Source organism: Mustela putorius, unplaced genomic scaffold (genome assembly GCF_011764305.1).
Source record: "Mustela putorius furo isolate JIRA1106 unplaced genomic scaffold, ASM1176430v1.1 tig00004035_pilon_pilon_pilon, whole genome shotgun sequence".
Classification (NCBI taxonomy): domain Eukaryota; kingdom Metazoa; phylum Chordata; class Mammalia; order Carnivora; family Mustelidae; genus Mustela; species Mustela putorius.
Window position 1 is genome coordinate 2,936,452 of NW_025422171.1, and position 23,190 is coordinate 2,959,641.

Sequence of the window (23,190 nt, forward strand, 5' to 3'; positions counted from 1 at the left end):
GACCCACACTGATCCTCTGGGGAAGGGTCTTGCTGCATTGTGGCTGGTGTGGGTTTGTTGTCCCAGAAGGGCAGTCACACAAACACACAGAGGCTTGGAGTTTATGGTAAAGCATAACAAAAAGTAAGCATCCAGGTTAGCTGCCCTGAGCAGGTGCTTCTGCTTCTATGCTAATGGATTGGGCAGCTCAATGGCGCCTGCCAGTTCTTTTGTCCCCTGAGAAGTAGTGCTGTCTCTCCCAAACTCTAAGAAGGGGAACTATCTCTGCCAGTGTGACCCAGGGGATCCTTAGACCATGTTGTCTGGTCGTGGGCCTCTGCCCTCTTCCTTCACAGGAGCACCAATATGCCTGCCAGGCTCAAGTGACTTTTAAAACTTCAGTCCTTGAGCTCTCCTGCTTGTAAAAACTTCTAACAATCAGCCCCTCGTTTTCCCAGTCATTGGTGCTGGGGAAGACTTTTCTTGTGCAATCCCCTGCATGGTTCCTGTTTGCTCTCGTGTGCACTTCCACCCCACCCAAGATCAGGGCTCCCTCCCCTCCGCAGCACCCGTGATTCTTTTCTTCCCCAAATCATGTCGCTGTACCGCCTACCTTCCATGCTGTGGCCTCTTTTCTTCCTCCAGTTTGTGCAGTTTGTTCTCTTAGTCCTCAGATCAATTTCTTGGATGTTCAGAGTGATCTGTATTTATCTGGCTGTGTTCATGGGACAAGGCAAGCATATTACTCTGCCATCTTAACTCTTCCTCCACTAAATCCTATTTGTAAATTGATTTTACTACCTGTATATGACTTTGGGCAGGTTACTTAACCCCTCTGTGCCTCAGTTAACCCAGCTATAAAATGGGGGTATGAAATGAAGATAGCTTCCTCAAAGTAATGTTGTGAGGATTAAATGTAGTAATACATGCAAGAGGGTCAGTATAGTATCTGATACATAGGAAGCCTTTAGTAAGTATTTGTAGCTATTAAAATTGCTATTGATCATGTACATTTGTTTTGGAAGGAAGTACTTATAGCACCGCACTGGTGAGGTCACTCCCGTGGGTAACTCCTCTGACTGACCGACCACTCCTTCTCAAGCCTTATATAAAGGGCCCGTCTCTTTTTCTGTGTGTTCTTTAAACTGAGCTGTTTTTTTAAAAAAATATTATTTAAAAAATTTCTTTTAAAAAAGATTTTGTTTATTTGACAGAGAGAGAGAGATCACAAGTAGGAAGGGAGGCAGGTAGAGAGAGGAGGAAGCAGGCTCTCCATGGAGCAGAGAACCCGATGTGGCGCTCGATCCCAGGACCCTGGGATCATGACCTGAGCTGAGGGCAGAGGCTTTAACCCACTGAGCCACTCAGGTGCCGCTTAAACTGAGTTTTTATCTCAGGGCCTCTTCTCTCCTAAGTGCTTCCAGTACGGTTGCATCTGTAACAGTGGCTTCAGGGGTCATTTATGGCTGACAATTCTTTTTTTTCTTTTTCTTTTAACATTTTATTTATTTATTTGAGAGAGAGAGCAAGCACAAACAGGGGCGGAGAGAGGGAGAAGCAGACTAGTCTGCTGAGCAAGGACCCCAATGTGGGGCTCAATCCCAAGACCATGGGATCATGGCCTGAGCCAAAGGCAGACAACCAACTGACCAAGCCACCCAGGCATCCCTAGATGTCCGAATATTCTTTTTTTTTTCTATTTTTATTTATTTTTTAAATTTCCTTTTCAGTGTTCCAGAATTCATTGTTTATGTACCACACCCAGTGCTCCATGTAATACGTGCCCTCCATAATACCCACCACCAGGCTCATCAAACCTCCCACCCTCAGCCCCTCCAAAACCCTCAGATTGTTTTTCAGAGTCCATAGTCTCTCATGGTTCATCTCCCTCTCCAATTTCCCCCAACTCCCTTCTCCTCTCCATCTCCCCATGTCCTCCGTGTTATTTCTTATGCTCCACAAATAAGTGAAGCGATATGATAATTGACTCTCTCTGCTTGACTTATTTCACTAAGTTGATACAAAAGTTGGTTATTCATCCTTTCTGATGGAGGCTTAATACTCCACAGTGTATATGGACCACATCTTCCTTATCCATTCATCTGCTGAAGGGCATCTTGGTTCTTTCCACAGTTTGGTGACTGTGGCCATTGCTACTATGAACACTGGGGTACAGATGGCCCTTCTTTTCACTACATCTGTATCTTTGGGGTAAATACCAATAATTCAATTGGAGGGTCATAGGGAAGCTCTGTTTTTAATTTCTTAAGGAATCTCCACACTGTTTTCCAAAGTGGCTGCACCAACTTGCATTCCCACCAACAGTGTAACACATCCTTTCCAACACACACTGTTTATTGTCTTGTTAATTTGGGCCATTCTAACTGGTTTAAGGTGGTATTTCAATGTGGTTTTGATTGGACTCTCCCTGATGGTTAGTGATAATGAACATTTTTTCATGTGTCTGTTAACCATTTCTATGTCTTCTTTGTTCATGTTTTCTGCCCATTTTTTGATATGATTATCTGTTTTGTGTGTGTTGAGTTTGAGGAGTTCTTTATATATCCTGGATATCAGCCCTTTGTATTGTCATTTGCGAATATCTTCTCCCATTCCGTGGGTTGCCTCTTTGTTTTGTTCACTGTTTCCTTTGCTGTGTGTCTGAATATTCTTAAATCTGAACTCAGTATGTCCTAAACTGGACTCATTCCTCACCCTTCCCTCCACACAATTAGTCCTTTCCTTATGACCCATGTGTCTTGGTGAATGGCACATTCACCTTGCTGATCAAACCAGAAACTTGGGCACCATACACGATTCTGTTTTCTTTGTCCCCTCTCATATCCAATCAGTCACTAAGTCTTACCAATTCTATCACCAAAATACCTATCAATCTATTCTCTTCTCTCCATTTTTACTACTTCTTCTCTAGCATATAACCCCTTGCTGTTAATGCAAAACCTCTTGTTTCTTTTGCTTCCTCCTCAATCCATTCACCACCCAGCTGCTAGAGAGACTGTTCTCATCTGATTTGTCACTTTCTTACTTTTTAGTGGCAATCTACTCTTCTTAGGATAAGGTCTAAACTCTTTACTACGTTCTGTAAAGGAATGTATGATTTAGGATCTATGTACCTCTCTGGCTTATGTCCTACCATTCTCAATAGCCTCATCACCCTTTCCAAAAAGTATCTATCCTCTTTGTTTATACATCTGCACGCTGCTGTATGCTTCATCTTTCCTGATTCAACCAATCTCCTACTCCTCTACTTCTACCCAAGCTTTCCTACCATGCTCTCTGAATTTCTCTTTCCACAGTACACATCTTTAATCTATTTACTTCATGTGCAGTCTTGCCTTATCCAAAATCTGGATCTCTCTACTAAGGGTACTGGTACCTCTGCAGACTGCTAAAATAGAGGTTATTCATTTTTTTCTACCTCAGTGCTAATTCCAGAACTTTTCCCTTCTAACCTCTTATAAAAACTTTGTGTCTTTGAGGTTAATGCCATCCAGCCAGGCCACCTTTTATTTTTCTTCTTAGTGGTCATCTACCTAAGTTCCCTCTCATCATCTTTTAGTCCCTGAAGACTTTAGTACTTGATTCACTGTCCTTCTCTCTGACAATACCCTATCTCTCAGATCCTTGAGAACTTTCACTATGTTAACTTTGCAATCTACTTCTGCTTTAGTCATCTAATTCCAGGACCACACCTAGAACCCTGAAATCTGCTGGAACCATTTCATCTGTGAAACGATAAATCTAAACACTTTATGACTGCATGTTCTTTTTTGCTCTTGGACTCATACTATACCTATTCTTTAACCTCAAATGGCAGCTCCCTCTTGACTGCCCCACTTTCTTCTTTTCATCTTCCTTTTACTTTCTTTTACTATTCTACTTTATTCTCTGTTATCTTGCTTAGATTCCACATTACTAAAAACCCCTTTTGCCCTCAACAGCCTTACCCCCTGTCTGTGACTCTTCTTCTACCCATTTGCTCAGCAAAATCCTAAATCCAGTACAACTGTCCAACATTTCTATTCCTACATGTAGCCTGCAGGAAGATCATCACACAACTGCACTGACTGGTGACTTTTCTTTCATGACCTGCACTATCTTCTGATCCCTTCAGGCTTCCCAGAACTCTATGTTTCTCTGGTCTGGTCTCTTTCCTAACCATAGAAGCTACTTCAAATCTTCTTTCTCCATATGTCCTACTTTATGAAAAAAAAAAAAAAAAAAAAAAAAGCTATCCAGAACAACCTGCTTTTACTTCCTGCCACTAAATTTGCAAATGCCTGCATTAAATTACCCACCTGTTCATCCTTTCCTACTGATACAATGAAAAAAGCTATGCACCCTGTGGAATGCTGATCTTTCCATTTTTATTGTGAAGACAATCCTTTCTTTCACATTTTCTAGGATTCTCTCCCATTCATACTTCCTTTCTCTTATATCTTATTAAGTATTATATAATTACATTGCTATATTATATATATTATGTATGTTTCTCTCTCATCGATAAGATATATGCTCAAGTATCTTTATCTAACATTTTATTATATATGTTTTCCTCTCATCGATAAGAAATGTGCTCAAGTATCCTCATCTAACATTAAACAACATTCCCCTGGCCTTCTATCTCTGCGCTCAGCTACTGACTTTTAAATCTCCTTGCTCACACCCATGTCTCTCAAGCGGCCTGGACTTACTTTTTTCTTTCCCTAACACGTTCTCCTCTTGACTTTTGTGATAACATTCTCCTGATTCTCCTCTACTTCTCTGGTCACTCTGCCCTTGTCTCTTTCATGAGCACTGCTTCCTCTTCTACTCTCTTAAAAGCTAGTGTTCCTCTGGATCTCTCTGAGGCCTTCACTTGCTACATTCCTCCTCCTCAAGCTTTAATTAAAATTGATGTTTTAATAATTAAGCTGTAATTTCTCAGAGAGTTTGAGAAAATTATTTCTCAATGAACGTTTTATTATGACTTAAAAACATCTATTAAAGAACATGGCATTAAAAATCTATTAAAAAGAACATGGCATTTTTCTACATTGGCTCTCTACCATACAGTTGCAGACTTTACAACAACCCCTTAACAATACTCTGGATAGATGAAACAAGTAGAAGTTTAACAAATCAAAATTACCTTTATCACCAAGGTCTCTAAAAAAAGTTGATCCACAACGAGCTGGTTGGATTCCTGCCAGTATATCCTCGATATCCTTTGAATACACATTGAAATTTTTAAATTTTAACTTATAAAAGTTCATTTTCTATGCCACCAAAAAACAGAAAGGAAAAAAGAACTCTCCCACACACATTGCTTACCTTTTTTGTCAGCTTCTTCACTGAAGTTTTACCTATAGTAAAGAAGAAATATTATTTAGTACCCATATTCATTTGTAAAACTCAACCTCCACAAAGAAAGAAAATTATTTAAAAGACAAAAAAACAACTAGGGTGCCTGGGTGGCTCAGTTGTTAAGTGTCTGCCTTTGGCACAGGTCATGATCCCAGGGTCCTGGATTTGAGCCCCACATCCCCACACTGGGCTCCCTGCTCAGTGGGAAGCCTGCTTCTTCCTCCTACTTCCCTTCCTTGTGTTCCCTCTCTCGCTGTGTCTCTGTCAAATACATAAATAAAATCTTAAAGAAAAAAGCAACTAAATATTTATAAGAAAATAAAACTTTGGCAAGTTAGCTAATATCTTTAAATCAAAGTTAAGAGCCAGAGAATTCTAAGCCTAAACACAAAGACTCTATGGATTTTTAAAGACCTACTTTCCAATTTCACTCACCCTATTTCAGACATATAAAATCTTATCACCATTTTTGACTTCTCTTAGTTGTCTGCATCATAAATAAATTCTTGCCAATACGATTTAAAAAACCTTTTTGCTTTCACTGATTAAAAAAAATTCACATTCCTCTCTTAAAAAGCTACCTTTGAACCCTAAAAAGTTCTCTTCAGTTTACAGCCCTCTAGTAAATTTAAAAGTCTAGCCAATATGACTATCCATTCTAAAATTATTTTTAATAATCTTCTATTGGATAGCAGAGATTTATAATTCTTTCAGGTGTTCAGCCATCCTCTTTATTGCTTACATCATTTTCTTCTTATCCACTATAATTCTAAAGCACTGAGTTGCTTCTTTTGTTGAAATTTATAGCCTCAAGTCATTTACACATCTAGAATACTGAGAAATGTTTTATGTTGTTTCTTACATAAGCCACAAGCATCACAAACTTCCCTTTCTGGTCTCAAGATTATCTTATCTATGAAGTTCCTTCAGTACAATTGCAAAGTCTCTGAAAGTTTAGGAGACAGGTTAAAAAAAATGAATACTTTTAGATGTACATTTTCTGTACTTCAGGATGCTTAATTTGGACTATAAATCTACTGGGGACAAATTCTATCATTTGCTGTTAATAAACTGTGAAGATTTTAGCTTTGCATTATTAATGAAAACCACAGTTGCAAATATGACTATATCATTTTTAGAAACATTTATGACCATGTTTATAAACTTAGGTGTTACTATTTTGGAATAATTTTATTTATTTTTATTTTTTAAAGATTTTATTTATTTATTTGACAGAGATCACAAGTAGGCAGAGAGAGAGAGAGAGAAAGGAGGAAGCAGGCTCCCCACCGAGAAGAGAACCCGATGCAGGGCTTGATCCCAGGACCCTGGGATCATGACCTGAGCCGAAGGCAGAGGCTTTAACCCACTGAGCCATCCAGGCGCTATTTTGGGATAACTTCAAAGTATGTGTCACCCAATGATAACCGCAGATTCTCATGTTAGGTGCTAATATACACTTCAACCATCAAATAGACAAAATTATCATTTAAATTACAACTGAAGGGTTTATGTGAATGTGTATGTAGAAATATGTGATAATATAATGCTAATAACAAATCCCAGAAAACTATGTAATAGATATATTTTATCTACCTTTGTATATTCTATTAAAAAAAAACCTGATGATTCACATTCCTTATATTGCTCTTCTTCAAGTCATGTTCAAATTATTCATTACCAGAGGCATTTTTATTTTTAGACAATTAAGGTTACTCCCCAGAGATTAATCCTTGTATCTAAATGAAACAAGTATTCTAGAAAGTAATAATTGACATATTGAAGGTGACAATATGGATGGTTTCTAAGTAATAAGATTATTTCTAGGGGGTCTTATATTTGCTTCACACCTAGATTTCTTTTTGGTCTTTTAAAAATCTTTGTGTTTAAAAAAATCCTTCTACTTGAAACTGTATGAGGAAAGAAGGTAGCATTTGCTTCCCTGCAGCTAGAAGCCTAGAGGCCAAATACCTAAGCCAGTAAAATTCAATACTAGTTAAATACAATACAACAATAAGGTTGTGAATTAGTTGATAATGTAACACCAGAATCACATGTAAGAATGAAATTGTAAAACCCTATTGAGGCAGATTCCATATTTGTCCTTCCTTTTATGTAGCCTAGTAATTGGCATTTAAGTATCTGCTGAATAATCAAGTAAAAACTAGAAAACATTCCAGAATGTCTTTTTATTCAGATCCCTGCTTTTAAGTGGTTAATCATTTATTATCCTCATTTTATAAATAAAACAAGTAAGACTGACTGATACGCAAGAGGAATTAGGTCACAATATGGACACTAGATTTTTCTTCTCATCCAGATTTTCCAAAAAGAGGTATAAGATGCCTTCAGTTCCATTAAAGTAGTAATTGGGAACCACTCTCAATACTTTAGGAAACTTCACAGAACTGAATGATTAGGCATGGGATGATTAGAGAGGTAACACTGGTTATTTCATGTTGATTACAAGTTCTGCTTGGTACCTGAATAGGTATTTGATTATCAAAAATGGAGAAACTGTGTACTTAGTGAGTTTTTTTTTTTTTTTTTTAGATTTTATTTATTTATTTGACAGACAGAGATCACAAGTAGGCCGAGAGGCAAGCAGAGAGAGGAAGGGAAGCAGGCTCCCCGCTGAGCAGAGAGCCTGATGCGGGGCTCGATCCTAGGATTCTGGGATCATGAGCTGAGCTGAAGGCAGAGGCTTTAACCTACTGAGCCAACCAGGCGCCCCGAGTGAGCTTTTCTTATAAAAAATACTTTTTCAGAATGGAATCAATAATTAGAAAAAGGCAAAGAAATTACTGTAGCTGACAAAATGAGGTCATTCTCTTATATAAAATTCATTTTTAGAAAAAAAAAATTAATGAATTACCAGAAGGAACATCTAATTTCTCTTTCTCCTAAGTTAATAAACTTTTCCTTGAGTAAGAGAAGGGGGTGTAGTGTTTCAAACCCAGAACACTAGGTTAGGGGGTATCTCACCAAGTACCAAGGAGACCACAGATTTTCAAAGGAAGAGGTCCATGGTCTGATCTGTGGTATGATGAGCCACAACTTTGTTCTTCTGATAGCAATTATAACACCAGGACATTTAAAATATACCCAAATAATTTTGGCCCCATTTTTCTATTTAAGAGTGAAACCTATCTGTACATAATCTAAAATTTTTATGTGTGTTTGTTTGGTCTGTCTGGTTTTTTTGGAGGGAGGGGAAAACTGATTTTCTTTCTTTGGTTACTTCTACTTTCACATACATAAAAAACCCAGTCTTTTTTTATGCATATGTATATATGTAGTCATATATGGAAAGAACAGAATGGGGAATAACTTAACAGCAATAAGGTAGAGCTAGAGTTGAAGCTGTAATGTTGTATTATATGAGGATGAAGAATGGGAAATACATTGTGGCTTTTCTTGGCAGGGGAAGGCACAGATCTTGAAGATCTATGAAGCACTATAATGGAATTCTGGCTCAGGAAGTAGAATGTTTTTAAAGGTCTCCACCTCTTGTAGAGATTCCACCATGTGGATTTCACTGTTTACAGAGGATTTCTGAAGTAAAAATCAGGAACAAGCCCATTGTGTTACAGGCAAACAGCCATTTTAATACTTAAAATAAGTAAAACTACGTTAATACATAGTTAAGTACTGTTACAGGTCAAATAAGTCTTTACCTCTAGCCAAAATAAAATTATTTGATGACTGTAACTATAAAAACATCATTACTGGTATCTAATTCAATTTCATTTTGCTAGAGGTAAGTGGACTTTTGATATATAACAATTAGACACAGAGACACTGCCATCATTTTATATCTTTTGCATGAATATATGAACAACCTGGTATCAATGTCAGAATTAGTTAGACAGAACTAGTTACTCCAATACTTGCTTAAATTCAGTCATAGCTATTATGGAGACTGAGGGAGAAAATGACACATTAGCAAAACAAACTTCAGCAATAGTAAAAGTGATAACTGGAGGGAAAAAAAGGAGTGCAAATTAAGAGATGCTATTTTCCTTCAACAAAGCATGTGGCTTGCTCATTTCTGCTGTAATATTTAAATAGGGGGAACAAGAACTATCTTCTGGTTGGTATTTTTTCTAAAGGGAGACAGTGATCTCCTAAATTGTCTGAAAGTGGCCTACTTGTCTGTCAGGGACTGCCTCCGGCCGGGAAAGTCCCCACCATTACAAGAAGGTGCTTGGCTCACTGCTAGCAAAATACGCTTCAAGTATACAATGAACTTTCTGGTGAAGCCCGCCTAAAGGAGGACATAGTTATTGGCTGTTTCAAATTTAATCAGCATAGTAACAGGACTCTCATTGGCTCTCCCCATGGCTTGACCCCTTATTGGTCACCCTGCTGTATATAAGCTAAGGAAGTTGATTAAATAAACGGAAATGAAGCATTAACACCGAACCAGGTTCATTGTCGTCCTGGCGGGCCAAGGGCGACAAATGGTGCTGAGACCCGGGAAATATTAAGAAAAATAGAAAAACCTTGCAAGGGAGAAGTCCGCAGGTAAGCAGGGAAGGGACCACGATGAAAGTGGTGGGAATCTTGTACAAGACCGCAATAAGAAGCAGGGCGGCCTTAGAGCCGGGATTTAACAAGTCCGCAATAAGAAGCGGGGCGGCCTTAGAGCCGGGATTAAGCAGCGAGTATACACGGAACAGCCATTAGGTTGGGATTCTAGTTATGGGATCTGGACTGTCAAAGTCGAGGTTAGAGGGTTCCCTAAAGGAACTTCTAAAGGCCAGTGGCACGCCATTAAAAACGAAAACTGCTAGGACATTCCTGAATACAGTTGAGACAGTGGTGCCTTGGTTTCTGGACGAGGGCTTGCTAAATATCCCCCAATGGGACCAGTTAGGTGAGGATTTTAAGAAGAGGGATAAAAATAAACCATTGCCGCCGGGAATGTTAGTTATATGGACTCTAGTCAGAGGGTGCCTGGGAGGATATAAGCCGAAATGTGATTCAGTTATTCAGGAGGGCGCTGAGGCACTCGAGGAAGAGAAAGAAGAACGCTCATCTCTTGCTTCGGAAAGGAGTAGTTCTAGCGAAGGGGAAGAAGAAATGTCCGGGGAGGAGCTAGAGTGGAAGTTCAAATTAAAACCAGACCCTCCCTGTTCAGCAGTGACCCGCAGTGCTCCGCCTCCTTACAATCCCCTGGCGGGGGAGTTAACATGTAAATGTCATCCCTCTGCTAATGAGGATTGGAAGACCGCATGGAGGGGGGCCAATAGCAGCTTGATTTTCCCAGTTCTAGAAGACCAAAATCATCAACGGTATCACCAGCCCTTGGAATTTAAATTAGTTAAACAATTAAAGGAAGTGGTCATGCAGTATGGCCCTCAGGCAGCATTTACTATTTCTCTAGTGGAGTCCATAGCAGGCATGAAGTTAATCCCCGAAGACTGGGGGAATTTAGCAAGGGCAGCCGTCTCTGGAGGGCAATATTTGGTCTGGAAGACAGCCTGGCAAGAGCATTCCCAGGATGTTGCACGGCGTAATGCCGTGGCAGGCAATCCACAATGGAATCTGGATATGCTTATGGGCATGGGGCCATACACTGGTAAACATGACCAACTGCAATACAAACCTGCCTTATACATGCAGATTGCGGCTGCCGCTACCAAAGCATGGAAAACCCTCCAGGGCAGTGGGGACTTGCAGGGTCAACTATCTAAGGTGATACAAGGACCAAATGAAGCATATGCTGATTTTGTTTCAAGATTGATGCAAACAGCTGGGAGAGTATTTGGGGATGTTGACACAGCCATGCCTCTAATTAAACAACTGGCCTATGAGCAAGCCAATAAATGTAAAGAGGCCCTTAGGCCACGGAAGGCTAAAGATTTAAGCACATACATTAAGGTATGCAGGGATATTAATGACAGTGTTATTCAAGGACAAGTACTTGCTTCAGCCATTACTTAAGGCCTTCAGGGCATTCAGCTATCCCAACGTAAGGGCGCTAAAGGAAATTCTGGGGAATGCTACAAATGTGAGCTCAGGGGCACTTTAAGCGAGAATGTCCTGACAGCAAGGGTCCCCCAACAGTAAAGCAACCTGGCATATGTCCTAGGTGTGGCAAGGGTACACAATGGGCGAATGAATGTCACTCAGTAAAAGATATTCAAGGTAATCCACTACCCCCAAGGAATTCAAAAAACGGGAAATGGGGCCCATCACTCCAGGGCCCTCAAATGTATGGGGTGCTACAACAGGTGGCCCGCACGCATTACCCGCCGACAAGCCAAGGCGGGCTACAAAAGGAAGTGCCGGATTGGACATCCGTGCCACCACCAGACTTGTACTAACCCCCGAGATGGGAACCCAGGTGGTGGAATCGGATTTTAAGGGCCCACTGCCTGTGAACACTGTAGGTCTATTATTAGGGCGTAGCTCCACAGCCCTTGCTGGATTAATAGTACACCCCGGAGTAATTGATGCGGATTATACAGGAATAGTCAAAATATTCTCTCAATTTAATAAGGCCAGCAATTCCTCCCAACAGCTCTCTTAGTATTTGCAGGGTGCTTGGTCTGACGATTTTCAAAATTTCATACAAATCCTTCTGGCTGAGATAACTCGAGTAAATAGTATGCGTGTGCAACCAGCTTCCCTCCCAGAGCTATTTCCAACATTCAGCAATATGTTCCAGTTCGCCAAACAATGGGCTGGCACAATTGGTCATCTTGTCCTCCTCCTTATTGGCATTCTGCTTCTATTCAGAAACGTTCACCAGTGGAGAACAGCAGCGAGAGCAGAGCCGAGCTATATACAACCCTTATGTCAATAGAGGCTGGGACATCTCCCCAGATATGGCTAAGCATGCTAGATCGGTAGTCAGACGGTAAGATCAGTAGAGAAACATACCAACCTAAGACAGGACAGAGATCATCGATATCTTGTATCTGATGACGGGTAAGGATGTTTTCTGCTACTGACGACCTAAGACAGGCACGATCTCTGCCATAAAACAAAAAAGGGGGAGATGTCGGGGACCACCTCCGGCCGGGAAAATCCCCACCATTACAAGAAGGTGCTTGGCTCACTGCCAGCAAAATACGCTGCAAGTATACAATGAACTTTCTGGTGAAGCCCGCCTAAAGGAGGACATAGTTATTGGCTGTATCAAATTTAATCAGCATAGTAACAGGACTCTCATTGGCTCTCCCCATGGCTTGACCCCTTATTGGTCACCCTGCTGCATATAAGCTAAGGAAGTTGATTAAATAAACGGAAATGAAGCATTAACACCATACCAGGTTCATTGTCGTCCTTGCGGGGCTGAGGGCGACACTTGTCAACTTTGCTAAACTGCTCTTCAAATACATTTAAGTTATTTTTGAAGGAGAAAAATGTGACTTTTTTTGCAAACTCAAATATTGAAATAATAACATTATACACAAATTAATTACAGTTTAAGAGCTAATATAAAGGGGGAAATACAGCAGCTAAGAAACTAAATAATGGGGGAGGGGGGCGCCTGGCTGGTTCAGTCGTTAAGTGTCTGCCTTTGGCTCAGGTCATGATCCCAAGGTCCTGGTATTGAGCCCCACGTCAGGCTCCTTGCTGAGCCGGAAGCCTGCTTCTCCCTCTCTCAGTCCCCCTGCTTGTGTTCCGTCTCTCGCTGTGTCTCTGTCTGTCAAATAAATAAATAAAATCTTAAAAAACAACAACAATAACAACAACTAAATAATGGGGAGAGGAGAAGACAGGGAATGTTTCTCCAAATAAGAGAAGCTGAAGGATTAGCATGAATTAACTCAGAGAAGTTGGGTTAAAAGCATTCTGGGAACAGCATGTGCAGTACTGAGACAGGGAGAGTTGGAATACTCTAGAAACAGAGAGAAGGGCTTGTCAGTCACTTCTATTGTGATGAGGAGAGTGAGGGCGAGTGGCAGTTTTGGTGGCAGGAAGCTGAGGTAATTAGTATCTAAAGACTTCTATTTTCTCTTTGAGTAGGTGATCAGGTAGTTTGCTAGAACATGTATGAGAAAGTGTAAGAAAACTTAGCATGATGCATCAGAGATCGCTAGTATTAAAGAAAAACAACTGATTTTCATATAGAGAGGCAATAGCCTGACCCTGATAACTCACTAATTTTAGTAGTTTTATTATTTGTAGATGCTTTGGGGTTTTCTACATAGATAAGATGTCTCTGACCAAATACAGCTTTAGCTCTTCCTTTTAAAATCTTATACACTTCATTTTTTTTTTCTTGCCTTTCGGCACTGGGTAGGACTTCTAGTACAGTGTTGAATCTAAGTGGCAAGAGTGGAAAGCCTTGCCTAGTTCTTGATCGCGAGGGCAAAGTGGTCAAACTTTCACCATTAAAAATGATTTAGCAACTGACTTAATGTCTGTATGGCCTATTAGGACCTAGCCTCAAAACTGCCAGACTATCATTTCCATGTGTGTCCTGTGAATTGAAGCAGTTACAAAGTTTCAAGGAGAGGGGACAAAGGCTCCACTCTTGCTGGCAAAATTGTGGAAGAGCATATAGGGCCAGAAATAGTATTGCAGCCACTTTTGGAAATACTATCTGCCACAGCACCTTAACTGACTCATCACCTCATGTGCAATACAATCTTGGGTTCTTTACCAGAAGAAACTCTATCCTTTCTTCTCATACCTTCTGTTAAGTCCTGATTACTCCAGTCCTTACTGACCTCTCTGCTGAAACTTCACCACATTTAAGACCATCTATTACCCACTCTTATACTAGATTATAAATTCTACAACAATATCTGTTTTATTCACCACTATATCCCAATGCCCAAAACAGTGCTTGTGGGTTTTAAACCTGTTCTCACAGAGGGTTTTAAACCTGTTCTCCTCAGATGGGGGTGGGCTGGTGATGAGCCAGGGTACTTGGAAGTTCTGAGTTACTTGCCATGATGCAGTTTGAGAACTATGGGAATCCTTATTGGGCTCCATCTTAGGTATGTGTGTGTTTTTAAGAAAGCCCGGGGTAGAAATGTTTAGGGGTGTAGAATGACCGACTGGAAAATCTGGTACTTTATAGTGTTCAAATGCTGTGAGAGCAGATTATACCTACAATCCTGGTCTACTCAGGTACTGACTTCATGTTTAACTGGAGGAATGGGAATAAGACTTCTTAGTGAGTCTTTGAAGGCCTAACATAGCAACTCTTTTTTTGGAAAATGTGTTCATCATCAAACTGTGCTTTTAAAACTTTTAATTGTACTAAAAAAAAAGCTACTGCCTATATATCAGTTCACTTCTCTATTAGAATTGCAGTAAATGAATGTTTTGGTTTATATACCTGCTTAGACCTATAAGAAGTTAGTTCTCTCATATTAGAAAAGCATATAGTCATGTTTTTATTATTTTATTGTCTCCTTTATGTTTTCTAAAGTATAATAATTTTAAAACCATTATTTTTAATTGGGTACAAGAGCTGGTATATTTTTATACATGCATTTTGTATAGCTTTATTATATTTTGATACATTTCATATACCACAAAAGCCATCCATTAAGCTGTATAGTTCAATAGTTTTCATATATTCAGAACTGTACAATCATCACCACCATCTAATTTCAGAACATGTCATCACCCCAGAAGAATGAAAACCCATTAGCAGTCACTCTTCCTCCCCTAATCCTAGGGAACTGCTAATCTACTTTCTGTCTCTATAGATCTGCCTATTCTGGACATTTCATATAAATGGAATCATACAGTTACATTTGTGACTAGCTTCTTTCATTTAGCATAATGTTCTCAAGGTTCATGGATGTTATAGCATGTACAACTTCACTGTACTTCATTTTTTATTTTATTCTTTAAAAGATTTTATTTATTTATTTATTTATTTATTTATTTATAACAGAGACAGAGAGATAGAGTACAAGTAGGCAGAGCAGCACGCAGAGAGAGAGGGAGAAGCAGGATCCCAACCGAGCAGGGAGCGCGATACAAGACCCGATCCCAGGACGTGAGCCAAAGGCAAGTGCTTAACTGACTGAGCCACCCAGCTGTCCCAGTACTTCATTTTTTAAAAGAGCCAGATAATACTTCATTGTGTGAATCTACCACATTTTGTTGATCCATTCATCTGCTGGTAAACATTTAGGTTGTTTCTGTTTTTTGGCTATTGTGAATAACATTGCTACATGTGCAAGTTTTTATGTGGAGGTATGTTTTTACTTCTCTTGGACGGTATACCTAGGAGTGGAAATGCTGGGTCATATGGTAATTCTATGTTTAATAGTTTGGAGAAATGCTGAATTGTTCCCCAAAGTGACTGCACCAGTTTACGTTCTATAAGTAACATGTGAAGATTCCAATTTCACCACATCCTTGTCAAAGACTGGTATTTCAATACAAGAAATCTGAAGCATAAACTTAAAACTAAAGGAAATCTAGAATATCTTGATATCACAATAGGCTATGTGAGACAGGGTACTGTCTCAGAGGTGCCCCAACAACGAATGTACATGGGTTTGAACTGCATGGGTCCAATTATACATGGTTTTTTTCAATACATACATAGTACTGTAAATGTATTTTCTCTTCCTTATGATTTTTCTTAATAACATATTTTCTCTAGCTTACTTTATTGTAAGAATACAGTGTAAAATATGTATAACACAAAATATGTGTTATTTGACTATGTTATCAGTGAGGCTAATAGTAATGGAGTTTTCTGGGGAGTCAAAAGTTACATATGAATTTTTGACTACACGGGGGGTTGGCATTCCAAACTGTATTATTCAAGAACCAATTGTACTAGTGAAGAATCTACTTCAAACACAACTAGTAAACTGAAACTAAGCATAAGCTCTAGTCAATTTAAAAAGTTTAAGACAGGGGCGCCTGGGTGGCTCAGTGGGTTAGGCCTCTGCCTTCGGCTCAGGTCATGATCCCAGGGTACTGGGATCGAGCCCCGCATCGGGCTCTCTGCTCAGCGGGGAGCCTGCTTCCTCCTCTCTCTCTGCCTGCCTCTCTGCCTACTTGTGATCTCTCTATCCAATAAATAAATAAAAATCTTTTTTAAAAAAAAAGTGTAAGACAGACTAAGAAGTTTCTTTAAAATGTAAGTTTTAGGGGCGCCCAGGTGGCTCAATCAGTAAAGTAGCTGCCTCTGGCTCAGGTCATGATCTCAGGCTCCTGGGATCAAGCCCCATGTCGGGCTCCCTCTCAGCAAGGAGTCTGCTTCTCCCTCTACCTCTGTGTCCCCACCAAATAAATAAATAAAATCATTAGAAAAAAATAAAACGTAAAAAAAAATGTAAGTTTTGGGGCACTAGGCTAGTTCAGTCATAAGAGTGTGCAACTCTTGATCCTAGGGTCATGAATTTGAGCCCCAGATCGGTGTAGACGTTATTTAAAAATGAATAAATATATTAAGAAAAACTTTAAAGAATAAAATGTAGGTTTTATTATTGGGAAGATGTAATTGGGCCTAAATGCTATTGTCTCTTTAAGAAAACCTATAGAAACAACTATATAGAACTCTTCGTAGTCACACAACAGCATTAAAAAAAAAAACAACGATGAAATATTTCAGTAAAATCATCCCTAATTTTTTCACTGAAAAAGAAAGAAGTTGGTGTAAGACTTCTTTAGGGAAATAGTCTTTTCAACAAATGGTACTGGGACAGCTTAGATGGATATCAAATGCAAAAGAATGAATTTGTACTCCTACCTCTTATCATATACAAAAATTACCTCAAAATGGACCATAAATCTAAATATAAGAACTAAAACCATAAAACTTTTAAAACAGGTGAAAATCTTTATGAACTTACAGTAAGGTTACAGTTTCTTTGATATGACACCACAGCACAAGCAGCCAAAGGAAAAAATGGACAAACTGGACTTTATCAAAATTAAACATTTTTATATGTTAAAGGAAACTATCAAAAAAGGGAAAAGAAAACATACAAAATGGGAGAACATTTCTGCAAGTCATTTATCTGACAATGGTCTAGTATTCAAAATTTATAAAGAACTCTTACAACTCAACATTAAAAAGCTAAATAAGCCCAGTAAAAATGGGTAAAAAAGTATGAGGACATTTTTCCAAAGACATTCAAGTGACCAACATGTACACAAACAGATGCTCAGTATCATTTGTTAGGACAATGCAAATGAAAACCACAAGATAACACTTTACACTCACTAGGATGGCTATAATGAAAAACAAAAATTGGAAAATAACAAGCTTAGAGGAGGATGTAGAGAAAGTAGGACCCTCATACCCTCACATAAAAATGGTGTAGCCTCTGTGGAAAATAGTCTGGCAATTCCTCGAAAAGTTACACAGAATTACCATATGACTTAGTATTCCTCTCCTAGGTATACACCCAAGAAAAGTGAAAACATTATGTACACACACACACAAAACCTATACATGAATGTTCAGGGAAGTGTTTGGTTATCTATCATAACCAAAAAGTAGAAATAACCATCAGCTGATGGATGAAAAAAGAATGTCATATCCATAAAATACAATATATTCAGCCTGAAGTAATATATGCTATAACATAATGAACCTTGAGAACATTATGCTAACTGAAAGAAGTAAGATACAAAAGGACAGATACTGTATGACTCCACTCATGCGGTATCTAGTACACAAATTCAGAGACAGGAAGCAGATTAGGAATATAACAAAGATAGGCAGAGAGAGGGATATGGTGTTTATTAACTGATCCCAGGGTCCTATCTCAAACCTTTGGAACCAACATCTTCAGGGGAGGCAGGAACTTGAGTTTTTTTTTTTTTTTTTTAATTTTTAAAAAGATTTTATTTATTTATTTGATACACACACACAGAGAGAGAGAGAGAGATATCACAAGTAGGCAGAGAGGCTGGAAGAGAGGTAGGTAGAGAGAAAGAGAGGAAGCAGCTCCCTGCTGAGCAGAGAGCCTGATGCAGGGCTCGATCCCCAGACCCTGAGATCATGACCTAAGCCAAAGGCAGAGGCTTAACCCACTGAGCCACTCAGGCACCCCCAGAACGTGAGATTTTTAATAAGTGCTCCAGGAGAATTTACTCTCAAGGAAGTTTATAAAATTCTTTGTTTTCACATTTGATTAAAAGAATCAAATTATACCTAATTTTACAGAGCTGGAAATAATCTCAGAGAGAACTAGAGAGTAGCCCCAAATCAACAACTATAATAGTGGCAAAGGTAAGAACTATGTATTTTAATTGCAGCCATTTTAAAATTTAAGATTCATTTGTGGAATTCCAAAAGTCCAAGATAAATCCAGAAAGACATAAGCAACTTTGGCACAGGCACCATAATAAATTTTATGGCCATCCTAATTACAACCCTTTTCAGAGTAAATTGTCAATACCAACAGGTTAACCTGAACTTGACTTATTTATTTGCAATAAAATCTATGTTGTAAGTATAAATATAGGCATCCAACATATAGAGGTAAGGACCAGCATGGGGCAAAATTCCTGTGGTATCTCTCTACTGGCCTTACTGCTCTCTTCCAACACTCGTAGGCATCTCTTCTGTGACTCATTTTTGCTTGCTCTTGGCTTTTAGTAATAGAGGGTTGTGACTTCATTCTTAAGGGGATTTATATTATAAAAGAGCTCCTGTTGGTGGGAAAAAACTTTTCAAGAATTCAGCTAAAATCAAAGTCCAACAAGTGGTGGAACAGGTATTTTTTTTTTTTAAATGGGGTAATGGTAGCACTGAGTTTTCCCTCAATTATTATTACCAATAATGATTATAAAGTATAGCTACATAAACAAGAGCTACAAACATCTGCTTTCTCTGTCTTAAGAAAGAGTTCTTAAGGTAAAAATCACTCTATTATCTCAGCCCAGACACTTCTGGTTTTCCAAAGCTACATAAACTCATTAACATTTGGTTTTCAGTTTTTAACCATTGAAACTTTAGTTGAGTTACAATTAAATAAACTTACTGTGTGTGGGGTGCAATTTTGGGAATAATGCTTACTGCAAAATCTTTAAAGAATAAAAGAATGAAAGAATTAAAATCACTCATAATTTGAGAATTCAGATATAATTGCCAATATTTTTGCATTTTCCCTAAGAATAACAATTTTATGAAGTAGCTAAAAATTTCAGAGCTCCCTATATGCCAGGAACTCAGTGACCCACTTGTATGACATTACCAAATCTTTTCACTTTGAGATAGGTACTAAGAGCATTCCCATTTCACTGATGAAGAAATTTAGGCTTGAAGAGCTTAAATAATACTCACAATCACACTACTACTAAGTGGCAGAGTCAGTGTCCAAACTCAGTTTCTGTGCTATTCCAGGACCTATACTATCAACTATACTATATAATAATACCACTGTTCTTTTTTTCCTTATCTTTGCATGCTGAATCTAACCATGCCTTGATCCTACTGGGTCCTCCGATCTATTTGATACCAACATCTTTTCATTATTCTTTGCCCACTTTTGTAACTTTCCACCTGGCTGAGCTTCGATGGCCAACTGCTGTAATCATTCCCTTGCTTCTACTTCCCTTTGTCATATACTCTTGGCTGACCCCAGCTCTTGTTAGATCCAACTCTCTGCCTTCTCCATCCCAACACTATACAGCTGAACACGGAGAAAAGTAACCACAATCAGTTGATTTAGATTCATTTTATATTCATAAGTAATGACCTCAACTGGGATTATAATAAGGCTATTGGTGATCATATTACATTTCTCAATCCTTACTATCAAACCATACTGTTTTAGAAGACTACTTGGCAAAACTCCAATACTGCAACCCCTTCTTCACTCTCAGCTGATGACCTGGATTCTTAATTGACTGAGAAATGGAAAAATAACTTTTTTTTCTCAAGATTTTTAAAAATTTTATTTATTTGACAGAGAGACACGGAGAGAGAGGGAACACAAGCAGGGTGAGTGGAAGAGGGAGAAGCAGGCTTCCCATGGAGCAGGGATCCTGATTCGAGGCTCCATCCCAATGCCCTGGAATTAGGACTGAGCCGAAGACAGACGCTTAACAACTGAGCCACCCAGGTGCCCCAGAAACATAACTTCTTATAGAAGCTCCCACCAAATAGTATGACTTTTCTAATGCCAAGTTTCCACAGTGTTAATAGTCTCTTTCTTCTCTTAGCTCCTCAAGGACGTTGTCCTAGAAATTGTTTTCTTTCTTTCCTGCACTGTCAAGTTTTCCTTTCATCTGTCAACACATACACAACTGTTTCTCCTGTCTTAAAAAAAAAAAATCCTCTCTTGATCTCACTTCCACTTCCATCTACTGCTTCGACTTTCTCCTTTCCTTTATGGCAAACCCCTCAGTGTCTGTCTTTCTTCCATTTTCTCTTTTCCCATTTACATTACCAATGACTCTAGTTAGGCTTTTATTTTCACACCACTCCACCAAAACTGTTCCTATGAAAGTCACTAATAAACCCTCATGTTGCCATATCCAGTGGGAAATCCATTCACTTATTTGTTTTTTAACTGAAGTATAGTTGGCAAACAATATTACATTAGTATCAGGTATACAACACAGTGATTCAACATTTAACATACGTTATGAAATGCTCACAAGTGTAGTTACCATCTGTCACCATATAAAGTTATTACAATATTACTGATTATATTCCCTATGCTGTACTTTATGTTCCCCTGACCCATTTATTTGATAACTGGAAGTGTGTACCTCTTAATCCCCTCTCATCTCTTCACCTATCCCACAACTGTCCTCTTCTTTGGCAACCACCAGCTTGATTTTTGTATTTATGAATCTGCTTCTGTTTTGTTTTGGTTTTTTGATTCCACATATAAGTGAAATCATACTGTATTTGTCTTTCTCTGACTTCTTCCACTTAGCCTAATACCCTCTAGGTCCATCAATGTTGTAAATGATAAGATTTCATTTTTTAAATGGCTGAATAATATCCATTGTGGTATAAAAGATATACCATATCTTTTCTACCCCTTCTTTTTTCTATGGGAATAGCTGACACACAATGTAACATTAGTTTCAGGTGTACAACACAGTGATTTGACAAGTTTATACATTATGCAATGTTCACAAGTATAGCTACCATTTGTCCCAAGATACACTGCCTTTACCCATTTATCCACTGATGGACACTTGGGTTGCTTCCATATCTTGACTATTATAAATGATGCTGCAGTGAACACAGGGGTGGATACCTTTTTAAATCAGGGTTTTCACTTTCTTTGGGTAAATACCCAGAAGTAAAATTACTGGATCATTCAGTATTCCTATTTTTAATTTTTTATGGAGCCACCATACTGTTTTCCATAGTAGTTGCACCAATTTACATTACTACCAATAGTGCACAAGGGTTCCTTTTCCACATCCTTGCCAGTACTTACTTTTCTTATCTATTTTGATATTAGCCATTCTGACAGGTGTAGAGTGATGTCATTGTGGTTCTGATTTTCATTTCTCTGGTGCTTAGTGATGTTCAGCATCTTGACATGTGCCTGTTGGCCATGCATTTTTTTTTTTAAATGTCTATTCAGGACCTCAATCCATTTTTTAAATCAGACTGGAAATACCCCCTTATCAGATACATTATTTACAACTATCTTTCCCATTCAGTAGACTATCTTTTCATTTTGTTGATAGTTTCCTTGCTGTGCAAAAGTTTTTTGGTTTGCTGTAGTCTCAACTGATCATTATTACTTTTGTGGTCCTTGCCCGAGGAGACAGATTCAAAACAATATTGCTAAGACCAATGTCCAAAAGTTTATCATGTATTTATTTATTTTTTTTAAGGAATTTTATGGTTTCAGGTCTCACGTTTAGGTCTTCAATCCATTTCATTGTATTTCTGTATGTGGCATAACATATGGTCTGGTTTCATTCTTTTGCATATAGCTGTCCAGATTTCCCAACACCATTTATTAAAGAAACTGTCTTTTCCTCATTTTGTAATCTTGTTTCCTTTGTTGTAGATTAATTGACCACATAAGTGTGGGTTTATTTCTGGGCTCTCTATTCTGTTCCATTGATCTATGTGCTTATTTTTGTGCTAGTACCATAATGTTTCAATTACTATGACTTTGCAGTATAGTCGCACATCTGGGAGTATGATACCAGCTCTGCTGTTCTCTCAAAGTTGTTTTGGCTACTATGAATCTTTTGTGATTCCATACAAATTTTAAGATAATTTGTTCTAGTTCTGTGAGAAAATGTTATTGGAATTTTATAGGGATTGCCCTGAATCTGTAGATTGCTTGGGAAATATGGACATTATAGCCATATTAATTTTTCTTTTTCTTTCTTTTTTTTTTTTTTTTAAGATTTTACTTATTTATTTGACAGAGAGAGATCACAAGTAGGCAGAGAGGCAGGCAGAGAGAGAGAGAGAGAGAGGAGGAAGCAGGCTCCCCGCTGAGCAGAGAGCCCGATGCGGGACTCGATCCCAGGACCCTGAGATCATGACCTGAGCCGAAGGCAGCGGCTTAACCCATTGAGCCACCCAGGCGCCCCATATTAATTTTTCTAATGCATGAACATGGTATACCTTTCCATTTATTTGTGTTTTCTTCAGTATCTCTCATTAATGTCTTATAGTTTTCAGAGTATAGGTCTTTCACCTCCTTGGTTAAATTTATTCTTAGGCATCTCTTTTTTTGGTGCAACTGTAAATGAGACTATTTTCTTGGTTTCTCTTTCTGCTAGTTTGTAGTTAGGGAAGAGAAATGCAACAGATCTCTGTATATTAATTTTGTATCCTGTGACTTTATTTTTGTATTTTGTATTACTGTGACTTTACTGAATTCACTTATTAGTTCTACCAGCTTTTTGGTGGAGTCCTTATGGTCTCCATATACCATGCCATCTGCAAATAGG

General features: G+C 38.6%; 1 protein-coding gene across 3 annotated transcripts in view; it reads right to left on the reverse strand.

Moving 5' to 3' along the window:
• MICU2 (mitochondrial calcium uptake 2) overlaps positions 1-23,190 on the reverse strand; it is a 157,142-nt gene that overhangs the window by 73,861 nt on the left and 60,091 nt on the right. For all 3 annotated transcript variants that reach the window (XM_045072424.1, XM_045072423.1, XM_013046797.2), the window contains exons 3-4: positions 5,314-5,345; positions 5,132-5,207 (exon numbers count right to left, since the gene is read on the reverse strand). In XM_045072424.1, the coding sequence (XP_044928359.1) occupies positions 5,132-5,207; positions 5,314-5,345 (108 nt within the window). The remainder of the gene's footprint in view (positions 1-5,131; positions 5,208-5,313; positions 5,346-23,190) is intronic.